Source organism: Schistocerca piceifrons, chromosome 5 (genome assembly GCF_021461385.2).
Source record: "Schistocerca piceifrons isolate TAMUIC-IGC-003096 chromosome 5, iqSchPice1.1, whole genome shotgun sequence".
NCBI lineage: Eukaryota > Metazoa > Arthropoda > Insecta > Orthoptera > Acrididae > Schistocerca > Schistocerca piceifrons.
In genome coordinates this window covers 304,872,580-304,888,491 of record NC_060142.1, presented here as the reverse complement: position 1 = coordinate 304,888,491, position 15,912 = coordinate 304,872,580, and the positions used below count along the sequence as shown (strand labels likewise).

Genomic DNA, 15,912 nt, shown 5'->3' with positions numbered 1-15,912 from the left:
CCTTAATGCCCTAGCAAGTAACTAAATACTAGTAATAATTGCTATGAATGTGCAGGAACAATTTAACTTGTCAGTGCTTTAGTAAAAAGATGTTATTCCTGTAATTACTATGAATATTTGGTACCTATTGTTGTTTATAAATATACGGTGTATCAGAATATTTTTACAAGCTTGAAGGAGAGGTGGAGTAGGGTGGGTTGGTTGCTCCATTCTTCACTCCAAAATAATGGGAAAAGTCCATGATACGAGATGTCCACAAATTCTTCATTTTTGAGTTGTCAATGAAAGTTTATCCTCAACACATTTCAAGGTAAAATTCACCCATTGAAATTTGTAATCAGTGATTACAATTAATTGTGTTAAATAATTGAGTGATACTGATGTATTGATTAAAGTCAACTTACCCATCCACTTGGAGTATCCTTGATAGTGATGTGTTGCTGTGGAGAATGTTTCACATGTGTAGTACTAGTGCTACCTCATTACAGCTCCATTTAACTGTGAAAGGATAGTCACTATATGAAGAGGTGGGTAAGATTCTGAAATTGACCATTTACTTTATCCATCCGTAGACAATAAATATTGTATGGATGTTGTCCAAAAGTACAGGTAAATTTATGGGAAACAATTTGGGCAAAAGGAACATATAAATTTTTACATTAAATAGTAAAAAGAATAATACATACAAAATTGTACAAAAAATGAACAAAGAATAATACTTGGTCATACAAGACACAGTAATACAACTTTTTATACATGTATACTAACAGTATTGTAACTGCATAGTCTGTTTGCCGTAAAGCTTTACTTTTGTCTTCCCTAAACAGGAAGCCCTTATATTCATTACAGTAATTCAGTGAAGATTTTACCACACTCAGCAACTGTCCATCAGATATACAAAATTAACAGAAACTTTAGGGGATGAAATACAGTGTTTTCAGTTTTGCTGCAGTATAAACATTATCAGAAATATTTATTGGCCTAAATAGTCATTTACTGAGTAAAAACATTGTTCAGATAGAAATTCTTTAAATTCTACCTTAAATCTGTTTTCATCTTCTTACTTTCTGATGCTGGCTGGCAGGATGTTGTAGAATTTTGCACCAATATGACTCATATGCCCTTGTGTGTGTGTTCTTTTTGTTCGTTGAGTATGGAGGGCTGTGCTGTTTCAAGTATTGAAGTTATGCAAGTCAGCATTTGTCTGAAAATATGCAAGGTGGGCCCTAACATATCAAAAACATTTGTGTGTGTGTGTGTGTGTATATATATATATATATATATATCTGCTTGTGTCTGTATGTGTGGATGGATATGTGCTTGTGTGCGAGTGTATACCTGTCCTTTTTTCCCCCTAAGGTAAGTCTTTCCGCTCCCGGGATTGGAATGACTCCTTACCCTCTCCCTTAAAACCCACTTCCTTTCGTCTTCCCCTCTCCTTCGCAAGCTTTCGCAACAAACTGTTGCCTCATCAGGAAAAAGGGAAGGAGAGGGAAAGACGAAAGGATGTGGGTTTTAAGGGAGAGGGTAAGGAGTCATTCCAATCCCGGGAGTGGAAAGACTTACCTTAGAGGGAAAAAAAGGACAGGTATACATTCGCACACACACATACACATATCCATCCACACATATACAGACACAAGCAGACATATGTAAAGGCAAACAGTTTGGGTAGAGATGTCAGTCGAGGCGGAAGTACAGTGGCAAAGATGTTGTTGAATGACAGGTGAGGTATGAGTGGCGGCAACTTGAAATTAGTGGAGATTGAGGCCTGGTGGGTAACGGGAAGAGAGGATTTATTGAAGAGCAAGTTCCCATCTCCGGAGTTCGGATAGGTTGGTGTTGGTGGGAAGTATCCAGATAACCAGGATGGTGTAACACTGTGCCAACATGTGCTGGCCGTGCACCAAGGCATGTTTAGCCACAGGGTGAGCCTCATTACCAACAAACACTGTCTGCCTGTGTCCTTACATGCGAATGGACAGTTTGTTGCTGGTCATTCCCACATAGAATGCATCACAGTGTAGGCAGGTCAGTTGGTAAATCACGCGGGTGCTTTCACATGTGGCTCTGCCTTTGATCGTGTACACCTTCCGGGTTACAGGACTGGAGTAGGTGGTGGTGGGAGGGTGCATGGGACAGGTTTTACACCGGGGGCGGTTACAAGGATAGGAGCCGGAGGGTAGGGAAGGTGGTTTGGGGATTTCATTGGGATGAACTAACGGGTTACGAGGATTAGGTGGACGGCGGAAAGCCACTCTTGGTGGAGTGGGGAGGATTTCATGAAGGATGGATCTCATTTCAGAGCAGGATTTGAGGAAGTCGTATCCCTGCTGGAGAGCCACATTCAGAGTCTGGTCCAGTGCCGGAAAGCGTCCTGTCACAAGTGGGGCACTTTTGTGGTTCTTCTGTGGGAGGTCCTGGGCTTGAGGGGATGAGGAAGTGGCTCTGGTTATTTGCTTCTGTACCAGGTCGGGAGGGTAGTTACGGGATGCAGAAGCTGTTGTCAGGTTGTTGGTGTAATGGTTCAGGGATTCCGGACTGGAGCAGATTCGTTTGCCATGAAGACCTAGGCTGTAGGGAAGGGACCGTTTGATGTGGAATGGGTGGCAGCTGTCATAATGGAGGTACTGTTGCTTGTTGGTGGGTTTGATGTGGACGGGCGTGTGAAGCTGGCCATTGGACAGATGGAGGTCAACGTCAAGGAAAGTGGCATGGGATTTGGAGTAGGACCAGGTGAATCTGATGGAACCAAAGGAGTTGAGGTTGGAGAGGAAATTCTGGAGTTCTTCTTCACTGTGAGTCCAGATCATGAAGATGTCATCAATAAATCTGTACCAAACTTTGGGTTGGCTGGCCTGGGTAACCAAGAAGGCTTCCTCTAGGCGACCCATGAATAGGTTGGCATACGAGGGGGCCATCCAGGTGTCCATGGCTGTTCCCTTTAATTGTTAGTATGTCTGGCCTTCAAAAGTGAAGAAGTTGTGGGTCAGGATGAAGCTGGCTAAGGTAATGAGGAAAGGGTTTTAGGTAGGGTGGCAGGTGATCAGCGTGAAAGGAAATGCCTTGCCTCTCAATCCTTCTCAAAAAACCTTAATCGTACTCCCAACATCACCACTGCTGAAGCCCAGGCTATCCGTGATCTGAAGGCTGACCGATCCATTGTCATTCTTCCGGCGGACGAGGGTTCCACGAACGTGGTACTTGATAGTCGGGAGTATGTGGCTGAGGGACTGCGTCAGCTTTCAGACAACACCACATACAAAGTTTGCCAAGGTAATCCCATTCCTGATGTCCAGGCGGAGCTTCAAGGAATCCTTAGAACCTTAGGCCCCCTACAAAACATTTCACCTGACTCCATCAACCTCCTGACCCCACCGACACCCCGCACCCCTACCTTCTACCTTCTTCCTAAAATTCACAAACCCAATCACCCCGGCCACCCCATTGTAGCTGGTTACCAAGCCCCCACAGAACGTGTCTCTGCCTACGTAGATAAACACCTTCAACCCATTACATGCAGTCTCCCATCCTTCATCAAAGACACCAACCACTTTCTCGAACGCCTGGAATCCTTACCCAAACTGTTACCCCTGGAAACCATCCTTGTAACCATTGTTGCCACTTCCTTATACACAAATATTCCGCACGTCCAGGGCCTCGCTGCGATGGAGCACTTCCTTCCGTGCCGATCACCTGCCACCCCACCTAAAACCTCTTTCCTCATTACCTTAGCCAGCTTCATCCTGACCCACAACTTCTTCACTTTTGAAGGCCAGACATACCAACAATTAAAGGGAACAGCCATGGGTACCAGGATGGCCCCCTCGTATGCCAACCTATTTATGGGTCGCTTAGAGGAAGCCTTCTTGGTTACCCAGGCCTGCCAACCCAAAGTTTGGTACAGATTTATTGATGACATCTTCATGATCTGGACTCACAGTGAAGAAGAACTTCAGAATTTCCTCTCCAACCTCAACTCCTTTGGTTCCATCAGATTCACCTGGTCCTACTCCAAATCCCATGCCACTTTCCTTGACATTTACCTCCATCTGTCCAATGGCCAGCTTCACACGTCCGTCCACATCAAACCTACCAACAAGCAACAGTACCTCCATTATGACAGCTGCCACCCATTCCACATCAAACGGTCCCTTCCCTACAGCCTAGGTCTTCGTGGCAAACGAATCTGCTCCAGTCCGGAATCCCTGAACCATTACACCAACAATCTGAAAACAGCTTTCGCATCCCGCAACTACCCTCCCGACCTGGTACAGAAGCAAATAACCAGAGCCACTTCCTCATCCCCTCAAGCCCAGAACCTCCCACAGAAGAACCACAAGAGTGCCCCACTTGTGACACGATACTTTCCGGGACTGGATCAGACTCTGAATGTGGCTCTCCAGCAGGGATACGACTTCCTCAAATCCTGCCCTGAAATGAGATCCACCCTTCATGAAATCCTCCCCACTCCACCAAGAGTGTCTTTCTGCCGTCCACCTAACATTCGTAACCTCTTAGTTCATCCCTATGAAATCCCCAAACCACCTTCCCTACCCTCTGGCTCCTACCCTTGTAAACGCCCCCGGTGTAAAACCTGTCCCATGCACCCTCCCACCACCACCTACTCCAGTCCTGTAACCCGGAAGGTGTACACGATCAAAGGCAGAGCCACGTGTGAAAGCACCCACGTGATTTACCAACTGACCTTCCTACACTGTGAAGCTTTCTATGTGGGAATGACCAGCAACAAACTGTCCATTCGCATGAATGGACACAGGCAGACAGTGTTTGTTGGTAATGAGGATCACCCTGTGGCTAAACATGCCTTGGTGCACGGTCAGCACATGTTGGCACAGTGTTACACCGTCCGGGTTACCTGGATACTTCCCACTAACACTGACCTGTCATGACTCCGGAGACGGGAACTTGTCCTTCAGTATATCCTCTCTTCTCGTTATCTGCCAGGCCTCAACCTCCACTAATTTCAAGTTGCCGCCACTCATACCTCACCTGTCTTTCAACAACATCTTTGCCACTGTACTTCTGCCTCAACTGACATCTCTGCCGAAACTCTTTGCCTGTACAAATGTCTGCTTGTGTCTGTGTATGTGTGGTTGGATATGGGTGTGTGTGCGAGTGTATACCTGTCCTTTTTTCCCCCTAAGGTAGTTCTTTCCGCTCCCGGGATTGGAATGACTCCTTACTCTCTCCCTTAAAACCCACATCCTTTCGTCTTTCCCTCTCCTCCCATCTTTCCTGATGAAGCAACCGTGGTTTGCGAAAGCTTGAATTATGTGTGTATGTTTGTGTTTGTTTGTGTGTCTATCGACCTGCCAGCGCTAAGTCACATCATCTTTGTTTTTAGATATGTTTTTACCACATGGATGTGACTTACCAAACGAAAACGCTGGCAGGTTGATAGACAAACAATTTGTAAGGGCCTTTACAAATGTCTGCTTGTGTCTGTGTATGTGCTAATGGATATGTGTGTGTGTGTGTGTGTGTGCGCGAGTGTATACCTGTCCTTTTTTCCCCCTAAGGTAAGTCTTTCCGCTCCCGGGATTGGAATGACTCCTTACCCTCTCCCTTAAAACCCACATCCTTTCGTCTTTCCCTCTCCTTCCCTCTTTCCTGATGAAGCAACTGTTTGTTGCGAAAGTTTGAATTTTGTGTGTATGTTTGTGTTTGTTTGTGTGTCTATCGACCTGCCAGCGCTTTTGCTTGGTAAGTCTCATCATCTTTAACGGAGGTACTTTTAGTACTTTAAGCTTGTTGAATAAGGGTTTGCATTGTGTCTCTGTGTTATTATTTGGATAGCCGTCTTCTGTAACAGAAAGATTTGTTTTAGACAGCAAGTGGTGGATCCCAAAATATTACTCTGTATGTTGCAAGAGACTGAAAATAGCCAAAATATGCCATCCTGGCACCCTATGCGGTACAGACATTTGCAATAATTCTAAGAGCAAAACAGGCTGAGTTAAATTTCTGCACAAGTTTTATTACATGATCATTAAAATTATGATTTTCATCTACATGTATCCCCAGCAATTTTGTTGTTGCCACACTGTCTGTGGCCTTGTCACCCAACAACAATCAAGATTTACATTTTAACATATTTTCCCAGACTGCATATAATTTGTTTTATTTGCATTTAATGTCAACCGATTTGCATTGAACCAAGTGTGGACATCCTTTATTGCGTGATCAGTAGTTGTTTACAGCATTTTCTTTGGTTCATCTGATATTAAATTTATTTTGTGGTTGGAGTAATCTGACCTCAGTCCTACTATCTGTGTTCTGTTTTGTAGGTATGATTCAAACCCCTTTTATCCTGTCCCACGAATACCTAATGCTTCCAGTTTTTCTAATAGAATGCCATGATTGACAGTGTCAAATGCTTTATAGAGATCTAAATTTATTCCAACTATACTGTTGTCTTTTTCTGGATTTTTGATTATTTGTTCAGTGTAGCACATTAGTGCTGTTTCTGTACTTTTACTTGCCTGGAAGCCATGCTGATTTCTATTTAGTAACTTACGGTCATTTAGATATTTGTTGATTCTGTGCTTTATCAATTTTTCTATTATTTTAGAAAATGCTGGCAGGAGGGATATTGGCCGATAGTTTTCTACGTTATGCTTGTTGTCCTTTTTGAATAATGGCTTCACTTTTGACATTTTCATCCTTTCCAGAAACACTACTTCACTAAGTGATAAGTTGGCTATGTATGCCAAGGGCCTTGAGATTTGTGCAGCTGTCATTGTTGTGATATAAACGTGCACCTCATCTACTCCTGCTGGCATTTTAGGTTTCAAGCTTTTTATTACTTTGAACCTCATGTTCATCTGTTGGATCTATCCGCATGCTACAAGCAGCTTTTGAAAATACAGGTTTTTCGTGGTTTGTAAATTTCAAGCTTAATGAAGTTGATGCATTTATGAAATAATTCTTGATGTAATTTGGCAAATCTTGTTTTTTAATATTGATGTTTTCTGTGTTGTTGAGAATGATATCCTAGTCTTCACATCTCTTTCCTGTTTCAGTCTTCACAATACCCCATATGGCTTTTGATTTGTTACCAAACTTTCTTATTAAGTTGTCAATTACTTTTCGATACACCCTCTTGCAATTCTTAACATATTTTATGAACTGTGGCTCTGTCGATGCCTTCAGTTTTGTATTTAGTCTCTTTAGAGTTCTGATGCCAGCTGTGATCCAAGAACTTGGCTTTGTATTTTGATGCGATGTGATTTTTGACAGCTTCTTTAGAAAACAAATTACGAAATATCCTATGAAAATTGAAGGAAAAAGTGTTTTATGCATCATTCATATTTGTTAGGGACAGCACTTCTGCCCAGGATTCACTAGTTAGGATATTTGTAAATTCTATACAGTTCTCAATGGAAAATTTTCTTTTATACGTGAAGTGCACTTTTTTTGGCATTGAAGGAATTTTGAGGACAAGAGCATTATGGTCTGATAACCCCAAATCAATATTTGTTACTTCTACTTCTATGGATTGTACATTTGAAGATATATTATCTATAAGACTTTGTATTATATGTTATTCTTGTGGGTTCGTTTGTGTGTGGGAACAGATTGAAACTACATAATAGATTTAGGAAGTGATTTTTTAGCCTACTTTCACTCATATGATTATGTTGAAATCCCCACAGACAACTACAGTGTCTCTTTCAGTAAAAAGAATGTTAAGCATTGTTTCTACTTGATTAATGAATATGTCTATATCCCTAGGAGGTCGTCTGTAAATTGCTATGTAAACGGTAATGGGAATGTGATTGATTCACTATTTATTTTCACATTGCTAAGACAAGAACCATAGCACTAAAATCGGTGGATCAAGGTAACCAACATTTGTGTGTATAACTACCAGGAACAAGTTGCTCACTCTATCACATGAAAGATATTTCATGGACAGTTCATATATCTACATCACATTCAACTTAATCATGTAACCACAGAAGAACTTTTGTGAAAGGTTTATTGCCCTGACTGCTAATCCATTGTTTGTATTCTCAGTCATTTTCATAAATTAATTACTATTTTCACAACCAGCATTTGTGGATAGACTAAAATCTATGTTAGGTACAAGAAGCAGTTTATGATTAATGGGTAAACTGGAAATGTTTTTCCAGCATGTCTTACAGCTGCTGTCGGCAAGGACTTTATTAAAAACATTCTTATAGACTTGCTACAGGACTTACTGCTACAAATAAGGGGAAGGTCGTGTTTGCACAGTTGTGTGTGTGTTGATAAAAGGATAGATGGAGGACCAGTTCCACAGCTTGCACCTTGACATTGGATTAGTATATGTTTAGCTGCCAAAAAGAAATTGACTTATGCAGCAGACATTCGTAATGTAGACACACTTCATTGTTCTGTCGTGGAAACCTGCAAAACCATTTGACACCATCTGAAAGTGCAAAACCGTTGAAGCTGTAGTGGCTACTTGTTGACTTACTGCCTGTTGAGTTTTGTCTTGGGATGTTTGGTCAATGCGGTGGGTTTTTTTTTTTTTTTAATATCCTATGTAAAGAATGGTAAAAATCTTTCTTTCCTCTTGAGAGAGATAGTTGTCAGGATCATCATAAAAGTGAGAAGATATAGATGATATGCTTGGATCATTACTTATGTATGAGGTTTTTCAATAGAAGTTATAGTTGTCAGGCAGTCAGTTAATTCTGATTACTTGCAACTGGTATCAGATGTTTGCTGAATGTTCTTGTTTAAACTGTACAAATGGAGAAGAGAAGTGTGCACCACATAAGTGATATTCAGACTTGACAGATCTTTCTGGTCCCTAAAACTGTTAGCTAACCTCGGTATCATTTTCTCAGTAAGTAATCATACTTTCACTTAGTGTGCTGGTAGCAGCTCTGCAATTTATTTATTTGTAGTTATTAAAGATAACAACCCATTTAAAAAAGTTTTTTAATGTTACAGATTGCATGACTACTGTCCACCAGAATTCGTGTAAAGATCAGATTCAAGACTGTAGCAAACCAAAGATTTCTAAGGTAAAGTAACTGCTTTATTTGTGCTACCTTAGATTTAATGTGACCACCAAATAATGACAGCTACTTGAGAGTTGATCAAAAACCAAAGATTATGTAACTTACCAAATGAAAGCGATGGTATGTTGATAGAGACACTAACAAACACAAACACTCACACAAAATTCAAGCTTTCACAACCCACGGTTGCTTCATCAGGAAAGAGGGAAGGAGAGGGAAAGACGAAAGGATGTGGGTTTTAAGGGAGAGGGTAAGGAGTCATTCCAATCCCAGGAGTGGAAAGACTTACCTTAGGGGGAAAAAAGAACAGGTATACACTCGCACACGCGCGCGCGCGCGCGACACACACACACACACACACACACACACACACACACACACACACAAGCAGATATATGTAAAGGCAAAGAGTTTCGGCAGAGATGTCAGTCGAGGCAGAAGTACAGAGGCAAAGATGTTGTTGAATGACAGGTGAGGTATGAGCGGCGGCAACTTGAAATTAGCGGAGGTTGAGGTCTGGTGGGTAATGGGAAGAGAGGATACATTGAAGGGCAAGTTCCCATCTCCGGAGTTCTGATAGGTTGGTGTTAGTGGGAAGTATCCAGGTAACCCGGACGGTGTAACACTGTGCCAAGATGTGCTGGTTGTGCAACAAGGCACGTTTAGCCACAGGGTGATCCTCATTACCAACAAACACTGTCTGCCTGTGTCCATTCATGCGAATGGACAGTTTGTTGCTGGTCATTCCCACATAGAAAACTTCACAGTGGAGGCAGGTCAGTTGGTAAATCACGTGGGTGCTTTCACACGTGGCTCTGCCTTTGATCGTGTACAGCTTCTGGGTTACAGGACTGGAGTAGGTGGTGGTGGGAGGGTGCATGGGACAGGTTTTACACCAGGGGCGGTTACAAGGGTAGGATCCAAAGAGTAGGGAAGGTGGTTTGGGGATTTCATAGGAATGAACCAATAGGTTACGAAGGTTAGGTGGACGGCAGAAAGACACTCTTGGTGGAGTGGGGAGGATTTCATGAAGGATGGATTTCATTTCAGGGCAGGATTTGAGGAAGTCGTAACCCTGCTGGAGAGCCACATTCAGAGTCTGATCCAGTCCCGGAAGGTATCGTGTCACAAGTGGGGCACTTTTGGGGTTCAAGACATGATGGGAAACGTATCTGTGAATGTGAGGTCTGTTTAGAAAATTTCAGATCTTTGCCCACAAAATTTTTCTAAACTTACCTTTTAGCTGTTGTACATGTTCTCACTGAAAATATTCTCCAACACAATTGACACTGTTTCCAACACCATTTCCACTTCTGAAAGCAGTCTTGGTATGCCTTTTCGTCGATCGAGCAAAGTGCCGCCAACGTATTTTCTTTTATCTTGTCTATTGTTGCAAAACTTTCTCCTTTCAATCGAGTTTTCAACTTTGGAAATAAAAAAAGTCCACATGCGCCAGGTCTTGAGAATACAGAGGATGAGGCAGCACAGTGATTTGGTTTTTTGTGCAGTAGTCAAGCAGCAACAAGGATGATTGTATGGGTGCATTATCGTGATGCAAGAACCATGAATTGTCTCGCCACATTTCAGGTCATTTAGTTCTCACATTTTCTCGCCGTCATCTTAACACATTCTGGTAGCACCATCAATTAATAGTTTTTACCTGTGGCATGAATTCATGATGAACTAGTCCTCCATAGTCAAAGAAAACTTGACATTTGGCCTGACCTGATGAGCTTTTTTTTGTCCTGGAGAATCTTCCCCTACCCATTGTGAAGATTGAAAATTGGTCTCAACATCACAACCATATACCCATGCCTCATCACCAGTTAAGATTCTTAAAGGAACATCTCATTTTCATTTGTGTGATACAAAATGTGATACAAAAGCTCTTCACAGATTGTGAAGTGAAGGTCTTTCTGGTCTTGACTCATGAACTGTGGGACAAGCTTTGCAATAACACAATGCATTCAAAGATTCTTGTCTGGATTTCATAACATGATCCAACATTCTTCAGCAATCTCTCTAACAGTCTTCAATTCGCACACACAATTTTGATGGTGTTCCTCATATGAGTGTCGTTGGTAAATGCCGAATGAGGGTCATCTTTAACTACCATCTGGCCATTTTCAAACCATGTGAACCATTCATAGCACTCATCACTGTAGGCTTTCTGCATTATTTGATGTGTCTGTGTAAAGGTTTTCTTGAGTTTCACACAAAATTTAATGCAGAAGTGTTGTTCCTCTAACTCTGCCATTTTGAAATTCGCAAACTGTGTGACAAAAAATCTCTACTCAAACCAGTGCTAAACAATAACTAACAGACATACAACAGTGAAATATTTGGCAATTACACATTAGACACAGCTGCATTTTGCTTCAACACACCATTGGTGCAAAATTACGAATGTTCTGGCACTTTTTTAACAGACCTTGTATGTTGAGTTACTCTGTCTGGCATGGGTGCATTTTTTGTGAACATTATCTTCAGGTAATGTGGCGGTCTAGATTTTACGAATAATTGTTGTGTGTAATATGAGCATTTTAACTTTTATATTCACTACATCATTTTAACTTTGTTGACCCAAAAAGATAATTCAGTTAAAAACACAATAAATTGAGACATAATTACGGGTGTGTACTTACTTAAGGGGGCAAAATATTTGATACTGCCAATACGCACGTATAAGAACTATTCTAACTTAAAGAGCATGATAGAGGGATATGTTAGAGAAAGTTGTAACCACCGGTCAGGTCACCCAGATCCCAGGATGAGAGGAACTCAAATGTGCCGAGGATGAAGAGAGAGAAAGATGAAGTAGTAGGTGTCAAGGTGAGTAGGAAATGAAAGGTGGTACATCGGTAATTGCAGAGCCTGCTTCAGTTCAGATGTGTTCAAGACAGAATGAGAAGAAAGATTAAGAGGGAGAGAAATAAAATGAAGGCTAAGAACTTTAAAGATGGGGTTTAACGCTCCTTCTCACAATATAGACTTGAATTTAGTTAAAGTTTCAGTTAAAAAATATTAATTATTTGCAATGTCCATGTCAGCATTATCATCAATACTCCGCAAGTCACCTAATGGTGTATGACAGATGCTACTTCTGGTACCACTTTCTGAACCCCCTTCTTTGTTCCATTCATCAATGGCACGTGGGAAGAATGATTGTTGGTAAACCCCTATATTATCTATAATTTCTCGAATTTTCTTGTTGGGGTCATTTCGTGAGACGTATGTCACTTCTACTAGTCATACCAGGTAAGGCTCCCAGCATCTTGAGCAATACTCAAGAATTGGCTAACAAGTGTTTTGTAAGCCACTTCGTACATGGGTGAGTTACCTTTCCTAAAATTCTGCCTATGAATTTCACTCCAGCATTTACTTAATACCTACCATTTGTTTTATGCGGTCATTCCTCTTAAGGCTGCTCTGGACGGCCACTCCTAGATATTGTGATCCTATCACACTTCCTTGGGCTACTCCCGAAATCACCATTACACCTGTTGATCTTTCAGTTTTGTTCCATTAAGAGCGACATAATGAGTTCTCTCTGCAAGAAAGTCCTGACTCCAATCACAAATCTGTACCAACACTTGCTAAGCTCATATTTTTTTCACTAAACAGCAATACAGGACTGTGCCAGGTGCCATTCCGAAGTTAGGGACATGACACCAAATTGAGTGCTGATGTCTACAGCACCGTGGATCTCATGGAGGAAGAGAGTGAGCTGAGTTTCCTAAGATCTCTGTTTCCTATTCTTCACTGCTGAAACAAAATATATACACTATACAGTTTTTTTAGAGCTAAGTCTGTGATAGTTCGTAACACATCCTTGACACACACAAGTCTGTTCCGTCTACATGATAACTCCATAACATATTTTTATTTACTAACACACGAAGGAATTTGACAGTTTGCAGTATCCAATTTTTTGTCCATATAGCATTTTTCACTTGTACATTGTACTGATTGTTTTGTGGTGTAATGAACAGTTTCTGTTTTTGCAAAGCTTAATTTCAAATTATTATTTTTGACCCTTGCCTCCACTTCCCCAACTGTCTGTTCAGTGCAATGGATTAAGCCTTCATCAGTTTTACAGCAGATTATCGCTATTGAGTCATTTGCATAAAGGATGTTATTTGACTAAACCTGGCATGGCATATCATTGATGTAATACAAAAATAGTGTATTTTTATGGAACCACTGCATATTACTAAGCTTTTTTATAGTGTTACATGTAGTGTACTACTGTTTCCAAACCTTTGTGGTTTCCTTAAGAAGCTACAAAATTTGGCAACTCTCACTTAGGGAGATGAGTGTCTTGCACCTGTTACAGCATTTGCTGATCACTAATACTGCAGTTTTAGGAGATGAATATTTCTCTCTTCATGATGAAGAGGAAAATAAGAGTGTTTCACCTATAGCATTACACTGAAGAATCAGTAACAATAATTGAAAATAGTAAATTCTGTATTTACCCTTTCCATTGCGCTCTCATTATCAGAGGGAATGGAAAAATTGCCGAGAATTCTTCTGAGTTGTATGGCTGTGGTCCATGGAACTCTTCTATCCATGATGTTTCATCCAAAGCTACGTTGGACCATCTTCAGAGATGTCCAACATAGCTTTGGACAAAATCTCAGGGATAGAAGAGTTCCATGGACCACCACCATACAACCCGGAAGAATTCTCGGCAGCTGAAATATCTGGCTTCATTGTATCAATAGAAAAAATCCTGACGCTAGGAGGTGGATGGTCATTGCCCACTTTTTCATTTAGTTTTTTCCTTTCTCCCTTTTTTTAACCTGATGCTACTAGACAAAGCCTGCACATATATGACAAGATTGTCTCTTTGCAAGTACTGTCTTTCCACTTGTTTTATATTTCTTGTTTTACATTGTCTCATTCTTTGTAATTCAGGTAATATCGAAGTAACTATGAGCTGTATTTTGCATTATTATGTTATGATGTGCTGTATTCATTTGTAAATTTTCAGATCTCTGTCCACGATATTTCTACTAAACTGAAGTAACTCTGGTTTATGTATCGTTTGTTTAATTCTCACACTTACAAGCAGCTCAAAATCCAAACATGTTTTGCACATGATTAAATGAATGTGCACTAGTTCAGGATGGTGATTGATGTTATGTGACCTCCCAATGAAGCTAAATGAGCTTCATTTTTTAACTTGGTTTTTTGTTGATGCTTTAAAATTGTTATTGAAGCAGTTAACTAAATTACAAGAATATTATTTTATATTTCAGAATTCAGGAAAGGGCACCGCATTTCCTGCAGTTATGTCAACATCGAAGCTGTCAGGAAATAAGAGGGGCTCAAGTTCCACACAGAGCCAAAATCATCACAGTTCTTCCAGTAGTAGGTAAGTGGTGGATTTCTTCCTTGATCACTGTACCTGTAATACGTATGAGCCAGTTCATAGCTTCTAGTTGGTTTATGCATTAGGTGTTAATACAATGATCTGTTGAAGATTAGAGTACCATTGCATATTTAGATTATTTTACTAGAGAATGGCTTTGTAATGAGAATATCATGGAGCACACTGAAAGAAAGTGACAAACAAATATAGTTTCCAAGGACCATACCAGAATAGAGTAGCACTTGTAAAAAGTTGCATTGATGACTGTTGGAAATGACATACAGAATCAGATGAAATGCAGCGATGAAAATTCCATGATATTAACAATAAAACAAAAAGAGCAAAGATAACTATACATCTATAGATGATGGCTGTGTGGTACAAAGAAACACTTAGTGTTACAGAGACATTACTATTTTTCGACTTGCTTCTCTTTTTCAAGATTAAGTACACTCCCTCACAGACATTAAACACACCAGCCACAGTGATGGTGGCCGTGGGTGGGTGTACTTATACTAGCTCAATAATGTAGGAACACTCACTCCCCCCTCCCTCCCCCCCTCCTCTTTTTCAGTCACCCCAACAGATCAGGCATGCTCTCTACACAGGAAACTGAGTGTGTGTGGCATCGACCTGTCAGGTTTACACACACACACACACACACACACACACACACACACACAAGCAGACCAAGAGATTACATTCTGGGTTATAATATCAGTCCCATTCATCACACTGGATGGCATTTGTTTTTTACACCTCTGCTTCCATAGGACCAAATTGAAAGGAGGACATCTCCAAGGTCATGGAATGAGCAGTACATGAAATTAATGTCAGAAATGTTAATAATAGATCAAATAAAATTTACATGAATCACATGCAGATGACGAGGTGCTGAGTAAAAACTAATATGATCAACAATTTAACAAAAGAAATGCTTAATTTTTGTCCAGGATCTCTTCAACAGAATAGAATGAGTGAGTGATGAGGAAGTTCTTCAGTTTGGATTTGGAAATGTTTAGAATACTGCTAGGATGTTTTATAGCATTAGTTAATGCTTTTCATGGAAATATCCCCAAACAATCTTGCTTATAGACAGTAATTATGTCCAATATAAGACGCAGAACAGAAAGATGGCTGAAACAAAAGTGAATAGCAGTGAAATTTTAAAGTTTGATTGGAATGCGTATTATAAGAATAAGCTAGTTGCCTGTGGTGGAAGAATTTCAGGGAAAACTTGTAGAAGGTCACACAAAAATTGTTTTGTCACAGTTATAGTATTAAGTGGTGATTACAGATAACCAGCTATGAATTGGGAGATGCAGGTAATTAGAGTGGGTGTTATGTACAGGGATTTGTGCAGTGATATTCCAAATGCGTAATCAGAAAATCAGTTTGAGCAGTTAGTCAGAGAATTAGCTTTGAGCGTAACATCTTAGATCTTCTGATTACAAACAGGCCAGAGTGTTTCAATTTGGTTAACGTGGAGTGGGAAAT

General features: G+C 40.6%; 1 protein-coding gene across 1 annotated transcript in view; it reads left to right on the top strand.

Moving 5' to 3' along the window:
- Positions 1-15,912, top strand: part of LOC124797862 (rho guanine nucleotide exchange factor 18) — a 605,682-nt gene that overhangs the window by 371,419 nt on the left and 218,351 nt on the right. Inside the window, exons 12-13 of the mRNA XM_047260933.1 lie at positions 8,968-9,041; positions 14,303-14,418. Coding sequence (XP_047116889.1) covers positions 8,968-9,041; positions 14,303-14,418 — 190 coding nt within the window. The remainder of the gene's footprint in view (positions 1-8,967; positions 9,042-14,302; positions 14,419-15,912) is intronic.